Raw genomic sequence first — 16,728 nt, forward strand, 5'->3', positions numbered from 1 at the left:
TAGTACTTATTGCGCACCGCTACTCCCATCACTGCGCGTATGTCACCCTTATTCCTCCCCTCCCATCCTATTTTCTTTCTTCTCCCTCCCTTCTCCTCGCGCCCACCTCTGTCTCACTCCCTCTTCTCGACGTCCTTCCCTCTTTTCCAACCGCCTAACACCCCTCACCCCCCCCCCGCCCCCCCACATACCCCCCAGCACCCGGTGGCTCCACCCTAACCCTCGCCCCTTCTTCTCTCCATCCTTCCCAATCTCCTCCCTGCTGCCGACCTCTCCCCCTGGGGTACTCTCCTCCCTCTCGCCTCTCCTCCCTCCGTTCCTCCCTCTTCCTTCTCCAGGTCCGAGGCTCGGCAGACGAAGTTAGTCCTGCCCTGCGTCTGTGAGCCCCAGACCCAGCCTCAGCTCTCTCCTATCCCCTGCCTGTGCTGTCCCTCAGCCCCATGCCAAGCTGGTGACAGCTTGAAAATGTCCCGGAAAGACTTGGTGTTGACGGTGCTGCAGCTCTGCCTGCTCTGCCAGGGCACCCTAGCTCAGCAGAGACCAGGCGGCCAGAAGCCGGAGGGGCAGCAGCCGGTGGGACCCTTTCAGCCCGGAACCGGGGGAGGAACCTCCATTGTCAGCCCCAGCAAGGGGTTCCAAGGTAAGAGCGGCACTGCCTGGCGCAGAGGTTGAGGGTCTAAAGAAGGGCCCCACAGGGCAGAAGCAGTTGAGAGGGCACCAGGTGGGCGGGGCACTCTAACATATATTGTAACCCGCAAGGGTGGGGTCCGTCAAGAGAATAGCACCACTCCAATCAACAACCCTGAGTTCTTCTTTCAGGGTACCCCATACCCCCCATCCCATGGTACCTAGGCCAAGTGTTCTCCTTTGTAGGACATGAGTCCCCAGAAGGTGGGGGCACCGCCACTGAAGAGTACCTCCTTCCCCGGACTGCCATGCCCGAGCCTGACCCCAGACAAGTCACCCCATGCCTGCAGTCATCCTCCGGGATATAGTGTAATAGGAGCGGAGCTTTCTGTGGACAAATGCTGAATACAGCCTTTACATGAGCAATTCTCGCAGACCTTCTTGGAAGGACTGTTGTCAGTATTTGGGAGAGTACCCGTACCTATCACAAGAACTGCTATTGGTTTATCGGGACAGTGCCGGCAGGTAGCAGGTTTTCTACCCTTTTAATGGGACTGCAGCAGCAATGTTCTGTTGGGGTGAATGTTTTCATGGGGCAGCACTAACACTTTCAACAGGACTGTAGTGTTTAATGTGATAACATACCTGATAAGAGTCCGATATATTTGAATGGGGAATTACAATGTCAGCTCAGCAGCGCTGTTACATCAGCTTTAGTTACTCTGCTATGCGGCTCGAGGTTACAGCGCTTCGCAGCAGGGCTTGCCTGCACTTAACGTGCAGTTCAGCACTTCCCAGAAGAACTGGGCCGGCACTTTTCGAGAGAGATCCTGCATTCTGGGGGTTAGTGTCTTTCTCATGTCCAACAGGATTGCAAACGACCAGTACAGCTGAAAGTGTAAGTGGGTGAACTCTTGCCCAGCAGGGGGCGCATGAGGCGTGCTTAGGGCATACTGTGAAAGGTGGGTGAACTCTTGTCCAGCAGGGGGCGCGCGAGGCGCGCTCAGAGGTTAATTCTTTACAGTTACTTCTACGCTAGTAGTACCACTGTAATTCAATGTGTGCCTCTCCCCAACCCTGGCCACAGTAAGCCAGTAGAAGTGATCAAGAGCTTTCGCCGCTCCATTTCCACCCCCCCCCCCCTTTAATGTTTCAAGGGGCGCTGTAAGCCCGTCCGCAGGTACTGCCTGTCTGCTCTGTCTCTCCACCGAGCTCGGCTCTGACTCTGTTTCATTCTCACATTTCTTCTTTAATGATTCACGACGTACCAGATTTCGGGAATGCTGAATATTGGGGAGCAGGGCAGTGCCAATTGCCCCGAGAGGCGCGAGGTGAAGACCCCACCCCCTCCTGCATTGCTCACTCAGAAGCACCGCCGCCCCTTGCATCACACGCACCACACCTGGCTCCGCACCCACTTCACGCCACCCTTTCCATCTGCGCAATTCTGGCACGTTATCCCCAGAGTGTTACGTGTTATCCCCTCGGCATGTCACTGCTGTCACGGTGCATGTTCCAGCTCTTTGCATGTCGCATGCTGGGCTTGTTACACCCATGGCATGTCGTGTGGCATGGCATGTTACACTATCTTTGGCCCACCAAGCGTGCAGTGCGCCTTGCAGCCAGTCACCGACGTCTAAGATCAGAAAGAGCACATGGTAGTAATAGTATGTAGTATGACTGCGGTGTGGTTGCGTGCACTCCATTGGCAGTGCTCGGTTGTGCAGCTGTCGTGCTGTTCTTCACATGACTGTACTGCTGTGCTGTGCATTCTACCTTTGTAAAGGGCATTGTGGAGTGCTGTGTTGGATAGACCGCCACGTGCTGGATGTTGTACCGATGCAGTGAAGTGCTGTACACCCTATACATCATGTTCTGCACCTTATCATATAGTTGCAGTGCTGCACTATATGCCGTATCCATACGGTACTGCACAGTTCCGTACAAGTGCAGTGGCGTGCCGTATTGCATGCCAGGTGGTGGTAGGACTGTACTGCACGTGGATTAGCATAGATGCAGTGTTGCGATGTATGTCGTGTGGGAAGAACAGTTATATATTGCTTCTCCATGGTACTGTATGTCGTATCGATGCACGTTCTATGGATGCAAAGTGTGTGATACACCCATAGTGCTGTGCTGCTTGTCATACAGCCACAACTAAACAATGCTGTATGCAGTTGATTAGCAGTTTCTCACTGCCTTATAAGTGTAGTGCTCTCCTGTACCTCAAAAAGATGCAGTGTGTATACGTGGCAGAGCCGTTGTGCATGTCGTATAGATGTGAGTGATGTACTGAATGGTGTATCGAATAGATGCTGTGCTGCATCACACGAAAACCCGGCTTTGCGCAGTAGTGCGCAATGTGTCTTATAAGTGTAGTATTGTACAGGCGTGCCGTGCTGCGATGTATGCCGTAAAAGTGCAGTGTCGTACTGTATGTCGTATTGATGTGTTGTTCGCACTGGTGTGTATGTCCTGAAACTCCTCTCCTGTTTGAAGTCCCTAAAACAAGATACAAAAGCTGTGAAAAAGAGGGCGTGATATTCGCTCAGAATTAGATCACATCAAGTTCAGGGGGGAAAAAACTGTCCACATCCTCAGCAGACAATCGTTTTAACGAACTTTCAAAGAATTTTCTTCTACAGCGCCTAGAAACTATACGAAAGTGACTGTGGCGTTTCACAAACACTCCTTAGATAATAATAACGGTGCCGTGCTGTGTGCTGTTCAGAGGTAGTTCCTCACTAGATGCCGCTGGAAGGTTGTGCTGTATTGTGTGCCTAGGGAGGTTGTGTTTGTTCCTTGGATGGAGTGAAATGCTGTACGTTGTGTGGGTGCAGTGCTAATGTCGCATAAACATGAAGTGATTATGTGGCCCATACAACTACAACGTAATGCAGCATGGTGTGCTGGTGTAATCCTTTGTGTGTTTTGTCTTACTGCACCCCTGCTAAATGTTGTGTAGTGAGAGGGCGTTGCTGCCTCTTGTACAGCTGCTGGGCTCTGCTGACTGGTGTGTGGGTTGTGCATCTTCTTTAGGATAAGGTGTAACGTTATGTCTTGAATTATTCTTTGGGGTTTCTTACAGTGAGTTTTGACAGGTGTGGTGCAGCGGTGTAATTCGCAGACAAGGCCGTGAAGCATGTTGTCTATTTTCAGGGTATGCACAATGCATTCGGTGCAATGCAAAAACAGGGCTCAGTTGCATGCACTACACAGTAGAATGGCACGTTTGTGTGGTTGCTGTGATGCATGCAGATACTCTGGTTCATGGTGTGATGGGGCCCGTTGCATGTTATATGATGGTGTTGGTCTTGTAGTATTGTCATGTGTCTGTGCTGTTTAGAAATGATGTGACATTTGTAAACACACAATCCAGCAACCGAAGATGACGGTGCAGTGTTGCTAGCAGGACACCGTCACTGGACGAGTTATTGGGATCTCTGTGTACTTACAACTCTCAGCATGGAGGAGATTCTCAGGTCGAAGAAGGAGATTCATTCACAGACTGAATCTCAGGACCTCCACAGAATCACCTCATCAATCACGTCTGCTTCCTCGCCTCTATCTGCCCATCACTTCATTACTCCACCTCACCCTATTCCTCTCCTCCCCTTCCCGCCTGGCTAACTCCAACTCCCTGGACCCCTCCTTGATGGGCCGGCCGGCCTTCCTTCCTTCCACTCTCCCTCCCCCCCTGCACACTTCCTCATCGCCCCACTTTCCCTTATTTCCTTCCTCCTTCCCTTCATCCACCTCGGTTCTTTTAATACCTTATTTCCTTCCTTCTTATGCCCGCTCACTTCTACCCATTTTTCCTTCCCGTCTTCTCTCCGCCTTTCACCCCTCTCCTCCTTTTCCCCATCGCTTCTCTCCGACCCCTCTGTGTCCATCTCTTTATTTCCTCCCTCTCTCAGGAGCCCCTCTGTGCCTTTCTGTCACCACTTTCCCTCTTCTTTTCTTCCTCCATCCTTCCATCCTTCCTGTTCCCCTCTCTTTTCATACTTCTTCTATCGTTCCTTCCATCCTGCTTTCCTTTATTCCTTTCTCTCCTGTCTTTCTTCCCTTTCCTCCTTCTTCCCACCTTTTCTCTTCTCCGATTCCATCCCTACTAACCCCTTGTGAGCACCTCTTCCTTGCTCATAACCCTGTGTGTTATCCTTTTTCAATCCCCCGCTTTTTTCCCTGTTCCCATCCTGCCTTCCTTCCTCCCCCTTCGCCATTCCATTTCTTGCTGAGCCACGCATCCTCTTTCCAGTGCTCCCTGAACCTCTGCCCCCGCAGGGCGGCTTACACCACCGGTACCCAACTGACTGAGTTCCCATGTCCCCTACATATGAACACGGAGGCCTAGTCCTGGATCCGGAGCTGGCATTCAATCCCCTTTGCCTCCGAACGGTGCTGGAGAATACCTCATACTCTGAGTCGAAGTCGAGTTTCACGAGTGTCCGAGACACCTCTGGCAACTGCAGGTCGCATTTGGGCTTAGACTCTACGTCAGGATAATGATTTATGGCTATATCTTGCCATGTGCTGTTTCATGAACTGTATTGTATCGCTGTGTTGTTCAGTTTGATGTGCGATTCTGAAGTGTTGTACTGCAACAGACAGCCAAAGGCTTTATGAACGAAAAGGTACCTTCTCGATTGGCCACCATCTTCTTCATGCTCCCAAAAGCCCCCGAAATGGCTAAAAACAATGCAAATGTGGAAACACCATCACACTATATGTAGTTCTGCACAGGTGCGTTGGGAGACACCATTTATTTAAATGTGCTGTGACCCTCCTATCCTGCGCCCACCTGAGGTTGTCTGCTGTATTGTGTTGAATTATATTCATGACGGCCACCATCTCCAGGTCACGTGACCACTTGCAGCCAATTATATTTTTGAGAGATGAGTAAAGTGAAAGTTTCTTCAGCTGTATCACCAGACCCTATGATATTATCAAACTTAAATCCAAGTTAAAGGTCAAACCACCCTGGCCTTTAGGGCTGGTGTCAGCAAGGGGGGAAGTCACTCAGTGGAACATCCCATAGAGGACCAAGGATGACTGACGTGACCTGAAGATGCGTGAGCAGCCGGGCTAAATTAACAAACTCCCTTCTGTTGTATTGTGTGTACTGACTCTGTGTTGCTATGTTGTGGCAATGTCATCTGTTGCAATGTATTATTGTTATATTTTTTCTCAAGTTGTTGATTGCTACCATTGAGGAATTGTGTGTTGTCTCTTTTAGACTGCCCTGTGGACCTCTTCTTTGTTCTGGATACTTCAGAGAGTGTCGCTCTGAGAGTGAAACCATTTGGCAACCTTGTCAAACAAGTGAAGGATTTCACTAAGAGCTTCATCGACCAGTTAACCTCCAGGTAAAGGCCACGTGTACATTAGCATCTCAGCTACCTCTTATTTGGAAGAGGTACAGCATTCTAGAAGATCGAGGCAACACGGGACGCTCTAACATTGCAACAAAAGTGAGATAGGATAAACCAACCCTGAGCGCTAATCCAGATTATAGCCATATACTGAAACATAATCTAAACATAATCCTACCTTCAACCCTTTTATGTCTACAATGCTGACCTGAAACATAGTCATAACTGAAAGCCTAACCGTCTCCCTCAATCTAAGCCTCACTTCAAACCTCAGATTAACCCAAAGCCTTACCCTAACCCTGTCATAAATCCAGACCGAAACCTAATCCTCTATCTAACACTAATCCTAACCATAACCCGCCAGCCTTGAGAGGAGGAATCACTAGCATAAAAGAGACCCCAGGCAATCTTGGGAAGATGTCCATGAGGAAGTGCAAACACGTATACAGTATTAGAAGATTATCTGCTCTCAAAGCTAGAATGCTTCAAAAATCCTTGTAAATCCTCACAAAGATGGGGCCCAGTTCTACTCCTGAACAGCTGACTGGATGCTCTCTTTACTCAAATTATGGCCACTAAGATAATGATGAGCATGGTTACTTCTCATGGAACTAACTTGGGGGTCTTTATTTGAAAATAATGGATTGCAAGCGCTATTATGATGCAATACATAATGTTAACCAATATGTGAATGAATTGAGTGGCCCATTTCTGCTAATGTTTCTACTGCCATGAGACTCTTATTTTGAAACATTTCGGAGAGACAATAATGATTTTATGAACCATACTTATAAACAAAAAGCAAGTCCACAAAACAGAAATATTTAATAAATGTGCCACTAAATGGATTTGAAATGAGGTATAGAAAGAAGATACAGAAGTTTATTGATGTGATTCACAAAGATTGCTAATCGAATCATAAGCAGACAAATACCAAAAGAGATAGTCTCCCCCAAATTTTTTCTAACAGTAGTTTGAGTAACAAGGGAATACGTTTGATCAATGAGACAAAGCCTGACTGATAAATGGAAATAAAAGAGTTGTGATCCTTATCTTTTCTTTCTTTCTTTTTTTAATAAAAATCAGTTTTATTCATGAATTTTCCTAATTTTGGATCTTGATTTTAATAACTTAATAAAAACAATTCTTGACAAACAAGTAGCCCTCACATGACAACAATGTCTGATGAAAATTAGGGACAGAAGTTGAACATGCATTTCTATGTTCATTATTTTTCCTCCAGCATCTGGACATTTATTCCATAACAAATGGACAGATACTGCATAATGTTCCAGGGGTAGAGGAAGGGGTAAGGGCACAAATAAATCAGGCAGTTTAAATAAGATTAAGTCAATTTTCTTGGTGGAAGAGATGATCTTCAAGCATGTACGATAATATCGAAATGTTGTCTCCAGATTAGGAGGCATTGGTAGGGAGTTGTAGAGGGGTGAGCCACAAGACTGAAATCCTCTTCTCTTCAGCCATTTGAGTCTCCACTCAATTAATGAGCGGTGGGCCCGGAAAGTCAGCGTTATGTATTTTGTTGGTTGAGATAGGTGTGACAGTTTAGAAAAGTGATCTGGAACATCAGTGTATAGTATCTTATGGATTGTTTGGTAGGGCGATCCAAATAAATTCTAATATAGTGGTCAACGAGCACCAAACTGTAAGGACAACACCAGTTGGAAAGCTTAGGCACAATAGTGAAAGAATTCCACGGAATTGGCAGGATACAAAAAAAACAGATGTTTCCATATTGTTTATTTGTGTTACGTGAGATTGGTCTTTGCTGAAGATTGATCCAGGTTTTAAAGCTCACTTCAGGGAGCTTCATGGGCTCCCAGCATATAAATGCATTCCAATGGGAGCACAATGGGATCTTCTTCTGTTTAATTTGACTAAGACATATCCACTTGTTAATAATTCCATATGGGAAAGTCATTATTTTGCCAAATGAGTATTTGCTCCATCCTTATTTTCTAGTATTGAGTAGGAGCGGCTCCTCCTCTAAGGTGGAGGTGCTTCGCCCCGCTGGATTTCCTAAAATGGAAAAATAAAATAAAAATAACGTACTTGTTGTAAGGGACGGGGCAGGGCTGGGCTGGAGGGAGAGGGCCGGAGGAGGGCTATATGCACACAAAGTGTGCATGTCTGTTTGGCCAGCCGTGTTGAGTCGTTAAATTAAAACGCCATTATTTTTTGCTGAAGTTTAAATAAAAAATCACACCTAAAGTAAAAATAAATATTTTTTATGTGTTAATAATTTCTTTAGAATTAATTAAAAGCTATTTAATTATAATTTATTTCAGATTGTTACATGAACATTGAAATTAATAAATGTTATTAAAATATGTTAACTAGAATAAAAACAAGTTTTGATTTCAGATAATTTTGTAAATATAAATCAAAACTGTTGATAGTTTACTTATGTTAAATAATTTACTTAAATCCCACATTATTTCCTACTGTTTTATTTTAAGTCCCTACCACCATTATTTTCTATGGAATGGTGTTGCAGTATCAGTGGTTGGCCATGTGTGGTGCTGGACATAATACTGTTCTGTTTTCGCAGTGGTAACTTTACACTGGTAAACGTAGCTCCTTCCTGTTTCAGGAGGAAAATACATATAAATCTACATGTTTGATTAGCTTTACATCTGTATTTTTTCAATAGCCCAAAGTAGTAAAGCGTAAGATTAAATTTACTAGTAGTAAACCTACACATGTAGATTTTCCTTTGTGAATAGGCCCTTGAGTGTGGCCAATAATGTGCCTTGTGGATAACAAATAGCATTCAAGGACATTGCACGTGATTTCAGTGAAGTCGAAGAGGAAGGGACTGAGTTTAAAATGAGTGATGTTATAGGATAAGACTGACAATCGAAAATCCTCAATTCACGAGAAAGCTCCCGGTTGAGTGAGGAAGTGAGGAATAATCTACATTTCAAAATGTGTGCTGTGTATCTGAATATATATATATATATATATATATATATATATATATATATATATATATATATATATATATTCCATAGGAAGAATGTTTTTTTTATTTTACCAATTACTGTGATGCAGCTTGCTGAAGCTTCTCGAAATTTCCAAAGCGTATACTTTAGTCAGTTCAGCTGTTGTCTTTAAAGTTTTGGGGTGATCTGTCAAGCAGGGGCAGTGAAAAGGCAGGGTTTAAAAATGCATTTTTCCCATACATTTTCCCACAGGGATTATGAACATGACTCCAGCCCAAACCACTGGGCAGAAATGCACCAAATTTGACTGAAAGCTACCTCTTGGTCCAGAAAGCATACTTTTTGTGATTTGGTGTAAATCAGTTGAGTAGGTTTTGAGCTATTAGAGTTTAAAAAATATAGGTGTCTAGGGATGGGGATCCTCCATGGATCCAACTGTCCCCAGGCTGATATCTGATTGGCTGACAACAATTCAACAAGGAAGAGTTGGCAGCCATTTTGGGACATGGCTTCAGACTAGTCCCACAAAAAAAGATTGAAAAAAAGATCAGGGTCCGTGGTAGAGACATCCTGAGCCCTTAGGCTTGGTACAGGGGTCCCCAAGGGATCTCGCCAGGGCTTAAAATCATTTATATTTAAAAATTTAGTAAAAATCTGTGACTGCATCCACAGATTTTTCTGAGATTTATTTTTAAAAAAGCATGGTCTCCTGTGCCCTTCTTTTCATTTGCCCCTTGGTGGGCCCCTGCAGCCCTGGGACCACCACCTCCCCGGGGCTGAAATAAAATAAGATAGGGTCCGTCACAAACCCCTGGGTCCGGGGACCACCACCTCCCTGGCCTAAATAGATACAATGGAGTGGGGCCAGGCAGCCCTCCCTCATGGAGCCAATAATGGCGTTTCATAGCACCACCCCTCAGGGCCAGCTCCTGCTATGTCCTGGGGTGCCCACCACCGAGACATAGCTGTTTGCTTTTGCTTGTGGGAGCTGACAGCTTCCAACAAGCAAAAGCAAACACCCCTGTTCCAGTGGGCGAGAGCTGTCAAAGTGCTTGAGCCCTCTGGAAGCAGATATTTCATCTCTTTCCCTGCCCACAATGATGCAGGCAGGGAAAGAGATAAAACATTTGGTCTTGCACAAAGAGAGCTGTATGTTTAGCAGCTCCCTGTGTGCAATAGCAATGCCAGCTCCTGCAGGAGGTCCGGAGCTGGCAGGGGCTGCGGGGGCCTTGAGGCTTCTCCCTGTAGTCCCATTCCACACTGGGTGCCTTGGGAGCACCCAGGAGACATGGCCAGGCCCCAGGGGATGGGGTCCCAGGGCCATAATCTGCCTGGGAGGTGGGGCCACATGGCGCCCTCCCATATTCAATGAAAGCCAGGCCCTAGGGGATGTGGTCCCAAGGCCGCAATCAGCCCAGGGAAGGGGGCCAAGTGGCCCCCCTGCCCTATTCATTGAAAGCCAGGCCCCATGAGATGGGGTCCCCGGTGCCGAGATTGGCTCAGGGAAGGGGGGGCACATGGCCCCTTCTCCATTAAGCACTTTTTCTTAGCGATTCCTTATTTAAAAAACAATCTGAAATACTTTGTGGAGGTGAATGCATCGGTGATCTAATGGTGTGCAATCTGTATGTGACTGTAACAAGTGGGTTCTTTCTTGTCTTCCCTTGGAGAGACAGAGTCCATGGTTCTCCATTTACATTACTACGACTATGCAAATGTGCAAATCACCTGGAAGATGCACCCGCTTGGCCCAGTACTGTCCACCTTACTAGTATGCATATGTCGTTCCGTCCTTTTGCCAGGATGATGGACAGCTTAACTGTGGACTCTTGTTGGACAAAAGGGCACGTGAGGTTCCTAGGGCACTAGTTATAGTTATTTGAGGTAACCAGAACTATAACTGCTGAAGTTCTATGGTTTTATGTGAGTAAACTCAGCTCCTAACTATAATGTCCCTGTAACCTTTGATTTTTAAGTGAATTAATATATGTAGATGTATATGTATTGGTATATGTATATCTATATAATATTCTTTAGTGTTCATAGCTGCATGTCTGCTTACCTTGAAGATACATACATATCTCCATGATAAAGAGATGTCCATTTAAGTATAGCAAAATGATACTTACCTATACTCACTTGTTATCATAATATCTTTTTAGTTAATCGCAATATCTTTCATAGTACAATATTTAGGCAGGTGAATATTAAAACCTTAATATTCTGATAGTGATCCAGGTAAGAGGCAAGACATTTTACAGAAATGTAGGATTCTGGAGTTTTTTTCAGAAGTGGAGTAGTGGCATGTGTAAGCTTCTGAGTAACAACTGTTGATGGTAGGGAAACACCGAAAAACTTGCTGATGACAGGCACCTAGGCCACTTTGTGTAGTTTAACGATTTTTGCAAGACTTTGTTAGTGAAACATGCAGTTCTACGTTGTGCATGGTCTTGTGAGGTATCATCAGTGATGGGTGAAATCTTGCCTACTGTAATGCAACTATACACTGATGTTCTGGGGTGAGGCAGTTTAGAAATATGTAAGAAGTGGCAAAGTGACTTTGCAAGAGAAGAAGGATATCAAATCATCACACACATGCTTTGAAGGTGTTACCTAAATGACTTCTGGTAATAATGTGAAAACATCTTGATAGACACATTAAAATTCTTTGCATGCATTATAGTAGGATATGTGAGAATGAATACAAGACTTTTATCCTCAGAGCTGGGTCAATTTGAGAGCTTCAGTCATGGATACTGTTGCAAATTTGTCAGAAGGATTGAACAAAGTCTTACAACATCTTTCAAGGGCCATAGCATTTTCTTTCACGAGTCAAAGCTAATTTGTGTATCATTTATTGTTAACTGATTTGTCTTACCTGGGGTACCCTTTATCAAAGGAACACTCAGATGAAGGGTGGTGATAATGGTCATACTGGCTGCTGTATTGGTTTATGTTTATGTTTAAGGTGGGTCTTATTACGTTCACACTGTGTTTTACGTCCAGCCATTATACTAGGTTTGTATCTCACAACTTTCTTTCTTGTTCTTCTTTCATGTCATGTTCCAAATGAGATGTTTACCTCATGATGTTTGTATTGGGTTCTGTAGGTCATCGTATTTATTCTCAGAGTAGTATCTTGTGATATCCATTAGAATGTCTTTGTATAGTGTTGTGTCGTTGTTTTGTAGCTCACCATGTCAATGATGGGACTTTTATATCATCAATATGTCAATTGTGAGTATTGTGCCTTCTCATTTTCATACTACTGTTGCACCATATCACGTTAACAGTGGATATTGCATCACATTATGTTAACTCTGGGTCTTGTGATTCCATTGTGGGCCTTGTATCTTATCTTTTTCACCCTGGTAATTGTGTGTAGTTATGTTTTTATTAGGTCTTGTTTACACTTGGTCTTGTATCTGCATGTGCCCTGTGTTTTTATCACTCTTTGAATTTTCTGGGTCTTACATACCATCCAATTCTGACTGGGTTTCTATCATCTAAGTCATACAGGTCTCTGTCTCTTATGGAATTAAAACTGATTCATGAATCTTATTGTATTAATACTGAGTCACGTTTTGGGTGTATGCTCATATTCAGCATTGCAATATAGCGTGTTCACAGGGACTTCTGCAAATGCCTATTTTCTCCTGTAATACATATTTTCTGTGTACTTTTAATGATTATTCTAGTTATTGTACTACACCCTTGTTGATACTGGGCTCTCAATAAGAAAAGTTATATATCCTGAAATTGGTATAGGGTCTTTTATCTAGTGATTCATGCGTTAAATGTTTCTGCGGATAGCCCTGAAACCCTGCAGCAGGAAGTAACACCGGTCTGTGGCTGCCATTGAAGGAAACCTTTCCTAAGGGACTAAAGTATTGGTGGATCCCAGTACCTCTGACTCTGGTTCCTCTATTGAATTCCATGTGACATTTTACCTCTTTTTGATGAAGTAACCTTTGATCTTTGTACTCTCTTGTTTGCCAATCACCAAACCTGATTCTTCATTGAAAAGCTAGTAAAGCCTACTCCCTGTCTCATGTTTAAAGATCATGTATCCTCTCCTTTTAGATCTTCATTGGAGTGATAATTAGTAAGCAAATGCTTTGCAGAATTGATCTGAAATCGTTTTTGAAGAGTGAGCAAAATCGAAATTATTTTTCTTCATTTACCATCAAGTAGCCCCTGATTAAATGTGTTGGATGAAGAGGTAAACTCTGGTTGTAATTTTAGGGGTGGATATCTCCTAACCATGGTCTGGAGTAGTAGTCTCTAATATTCTTCTTTTTTTAGCAAAAGGTAGCCTCCCTTGGATTTCCCCGATCCCATGTCTTTGTTAAAATGAAGGTACTCTCTATCCTCAGTTCATTGTAAAAGTGTAGGTTACCTCTGACTCCAGTTTCTTGTTGAATCATATGTATCATATAGGCCTGTTTTTTTGAGTAATGGTGGATATCCCTTACCTTTGTCTCTTGCTGTTCAACGAGAGGTGACCTATGATCCGTGTTGACTATGTAGTGAAACCCATTATCTGACTTTTATTAATTGATGAATGGCAAGCAGGCTTACTTCATGTTTTTATTGAATGGCAGGTATTACCGATGTGATCGTAATCTGGTGTGGAACGCAGGAGCTCTGCACTACAGTGATGAGGTGATACTGATCCAGGGTCTGACCCGTATGCCCGATGGACAGAGTGACTTGAAGAGGAGAGTGGAAGATGTCAACTACATTGGGAAAGGCACTCACACAGACTGTGCCATCAGGCGAGGCATTGAGGAAATCTTGATTGGGTCAGTATTGCCAATCCAAGCAGTTTCATTACAGGCGTAGTGAGAAGAAAACTGAGAGATTGGAGCAAAACAAGTAGCATACAGAGAAGAATAGAGACTGGACCGGGTAGGGTAGAAACTTGTGCAAAAGGGAAAGGAGGCACAATAAGACGTGGGTGACTGACCAGTAATAGTATGAAGAATAGGAGTAGAGAGTTAAGGGCGGAGGGGTCAGTCATAGGAATATTTGAGTGATGGTGCAAAAGGAAGATAAAGAGAGGATCAGAAAGGCATATAAAAAGTGTGTACAATAGATATGTTTTTATATGTATGCAAATGTGAAAGTGTGAAGAGTAATGTTTAGAATGAAGATATACATGTGGTGTAACAAGAGAGACAAAAGAGGTTGGACATAACATAAAAGAAGACAAGATTAAGGCTGAATATGAACTTAATCAAGGGAAAGGCTGAATAGAGAGATAAAACAAGGAGGTGGAGATATAATAGGATGAGAATAATAGAGACCAAGAGAGAGAGGGGCATTAGGCAAAGGGTGAGGGGGTGGATGGAATAAAGGGAGAAGACATAAGCAAACAAAAATGTGTTGGTAAAGTATAAGTAACTGATTATTTACTGTCCTAGAGGTTCACACATGAGGGAAAACAAGTACCTGATCGTAGTGACAGACGGACACCCCTTGGAGGGCTACAAAGAGCCATGTGGAGGGCTGGAAGATGCTGCCAATGAAGCCAAATTCCTGGGCATTAGAGTCTTTTCAGTGGCTATTTCACCAAATCACCTGGTAGGGTCCATGAGGCAATGTATATCCAATATTAGTGTGAATTTTTAATTTAATTTAAAACTATTGCAGGGTCTGCTATTAACTCCTGTGGTACTTCATGGACCACAGGTACTATTACTGACCCTGTGGGTCTCCAAGTAAGACTCCAAACTGTGTACTTTTTGTGTGACAGCAAAATAGGTACCTAATAGTAATATTTAACAGTAATTCTTGTACTGCCTCCCCTGCTGACGGACCAAACATGCACCAAGTGTTCTGGTACTAATGTTGGAGAAGCTCCATGGAATACCAGCCTAGTAGGTGACTCCAGAGGGAGGATCTCCACTCAGAAGACTGACCCCAGTAGTGTACATTGATGCACTAATTGCAACGCCACTGCTTTTACTTTACGCTAAAGAACTTCTCATGACACCGGATTTAAGTTTGCCAACCGTCTAAGGGGGTTATTTAAAGATTGGAGTATTCAGGCCATCTGTCAAACATGCCTGGACACCCCGTCTGTCCTATTTAGACTGTGTACATTGAATGCTGTTTAAATATGGTAGATTGGAGGGTTACCCAATGTCTGGAGGATGTCCTGCATCCCCCTCATTCTAAATAACTCCAAAATAATTCAACCCTGGTGGCTTTGTGTGAGACATTCATGGGAGACACCAGTCCTTGCTATTATTCCTAAATAGCATTGTGCTGCACCTGTCCTAAAACTGACACCTTTCTAAAAAGCTCACTCACATGCTAGTGTGCCTCACTTCTCTCTGTGTTTAAACTATTGCAGGACTCCCGCCTAAGTGTCATTGCAACTGATCACAATCATCGGCGCAACTTTACAGCCACAAGCTCATCCGGACTGTCAAAGGATGACATGCAGTATACAATCAACAACATTATTGACACTATTGTAAGTATCTCTGATCATCTCTATGGGTCGCTTTTACTCTTTTCATACTCTTGCCATCTCACAGTCACATTCATTCCCACTTCTGACCCATCCTTCCTTATACTCTTATTTCCTTTTCAAGTTCGACCATTCCTCATTCCAAATCTAGTCTCTTCATGACCTCTTACTTGATTTGCTCCTTTCTTGGCCATCCTTTCTTTCATGTTTTCCTCTACCCTTACTTCCAGATTTGTTCTCCTTTTCCTTCCCTTCTTCCTTACATACTTCTTTTCCCGTGGTCTTTGCTTTGCTCTACCTTTCAACCCCTTATTTTCATACCGACTACTTCACTTTGAAGGTATTCTTGAGTACCATAGGCCTCTAGTCTGTTTTAAAAGTATTGCTTACATTAAGATCCAATCTCATTTGATAGTCAGCACAGAGACTCATACATCTGTAATCTTTCTGTTTGTAACTTTTGTACTCTTTGCTTCCTTGAAAAATGCACTAAGATATTGTTTTCTATTTATTTATTGTAGAAAACTAATGTGGAACAAGTGGTAAGTTTCTCTGATTATTAAAGCGTATGATTTACTTGAGTATTCCTCCATCCCATAACTTATATCATAATGATGGGTTATAGATGTGCATGCAACCATCTCTTCCTTAACTTTCAAGAAAACTATGTAGCAGATATGTCTATGAAAAGATTTTGGGATTCTCCTACTAAGAAGAGGAATCCAGATGTGAGACCATGCCTTTATGGACTGGTCGTGTTTGGGGTGCCATTGCTTAGGGTTTGCTTGGCAATACCAATACTTAAACAGTGCTTGTTCTACTCCTTAGAGTCTGGCAAAGCTTGGAAGTGGCATTCGTTAGATTGGTTCGATTATGAGTGTCATCACTTACAGGATGTCTCTCTGTTTGTGTGTCAGCCCTAACAGTGGGTTTCTGTTTGGTGCTGCAGTGTTTCGATAGTGGAACTAATTGGGAATGTGATTATTTGGAAAATGTTTCTTTGTACACGTTATTCTCCTTTGACATCCATTGTTTTCACAGTGGTTCGTTGTACAGATGGCATTACATGTTAGGTGATTACGTTTGGTTGTGTTATTCCTTAGTAAAGTTTTATTCTGAAGTGTCATTCCATACTGTTAGGTTCTGGTGTTGACTTCAGTTGAGCAACATTGGCCTATTGGAGTCTGATCCATGTCTTATATTCAGAAAAAATAACCAAATCAATGTTGTAGAATTATACGCACATTTATCTTCGGTTATCTTCAAAATTGGACACATAGCA

At 43.6% G+C, this 16,728-nt stretch overlaps 1 protein-coding gene across 1 annotated transcript in view; it reads left to right on the forward strand.

Moving 5' to 3' along the window:
* Positions 1 to 277: 277 nt before the first annotated feature.
* The window catches only part of COL6A1 (collagen type VI alpha 1 chain), a 93,292-nt gene continuing 76,841 nt past the window's right edge, over positions 278 to 16,728 (forward strand). Inside the window, exons 1-7 of the mRNA XM_069225482.1 lie at positions 278 to 640; positions 1,899 to 1,958; positions 5,864 to 5,993; positions 13,570 to 13,770; positions 14,392 to 14,551; positions 15,327 to 15,449; positions 15,968 to 15,988. Of these exons, the coding sequence (XP_069081583.1) occupies positions 466 to 640; positions 1,899 to 1,958; positions 5,864 to 5,993; positions 13,570 to 13,770; positions 14,392 to 14,551; positions 15,327 to 15,449; positions 15,968 to 15,988 (870 nt within the window). The 5' untranslated portion in view covers positions 278 to 465. The remainder of the gene's footprint in view (positions 641 to 1,898; positions 1,959 to 5,863; positions 5,994 to 13,569; positions 13,771 to 14,391; positions 14,552 to 15,326; positions 15,450 to 15,967; positions 15,989 to 16,728) is intronic.

This window comes from Pleurodeles waltl, chromosome 3_1, assembly GCF_031143425.1.
Source record: "Pleurodeles waltl isolate 20211129_DDA chromosome 3_1, aPleWal1.hap1.20221129, whole genome shotgun sequence".
In the NCBI taxonomy this organism is placed as follows: domain Eukaryota; kingdom Metazoa; phylum Chordata; class Amphibia; order Caudata; family Salamandridae; genus Pleurodeles; species Pleurodeles waltl.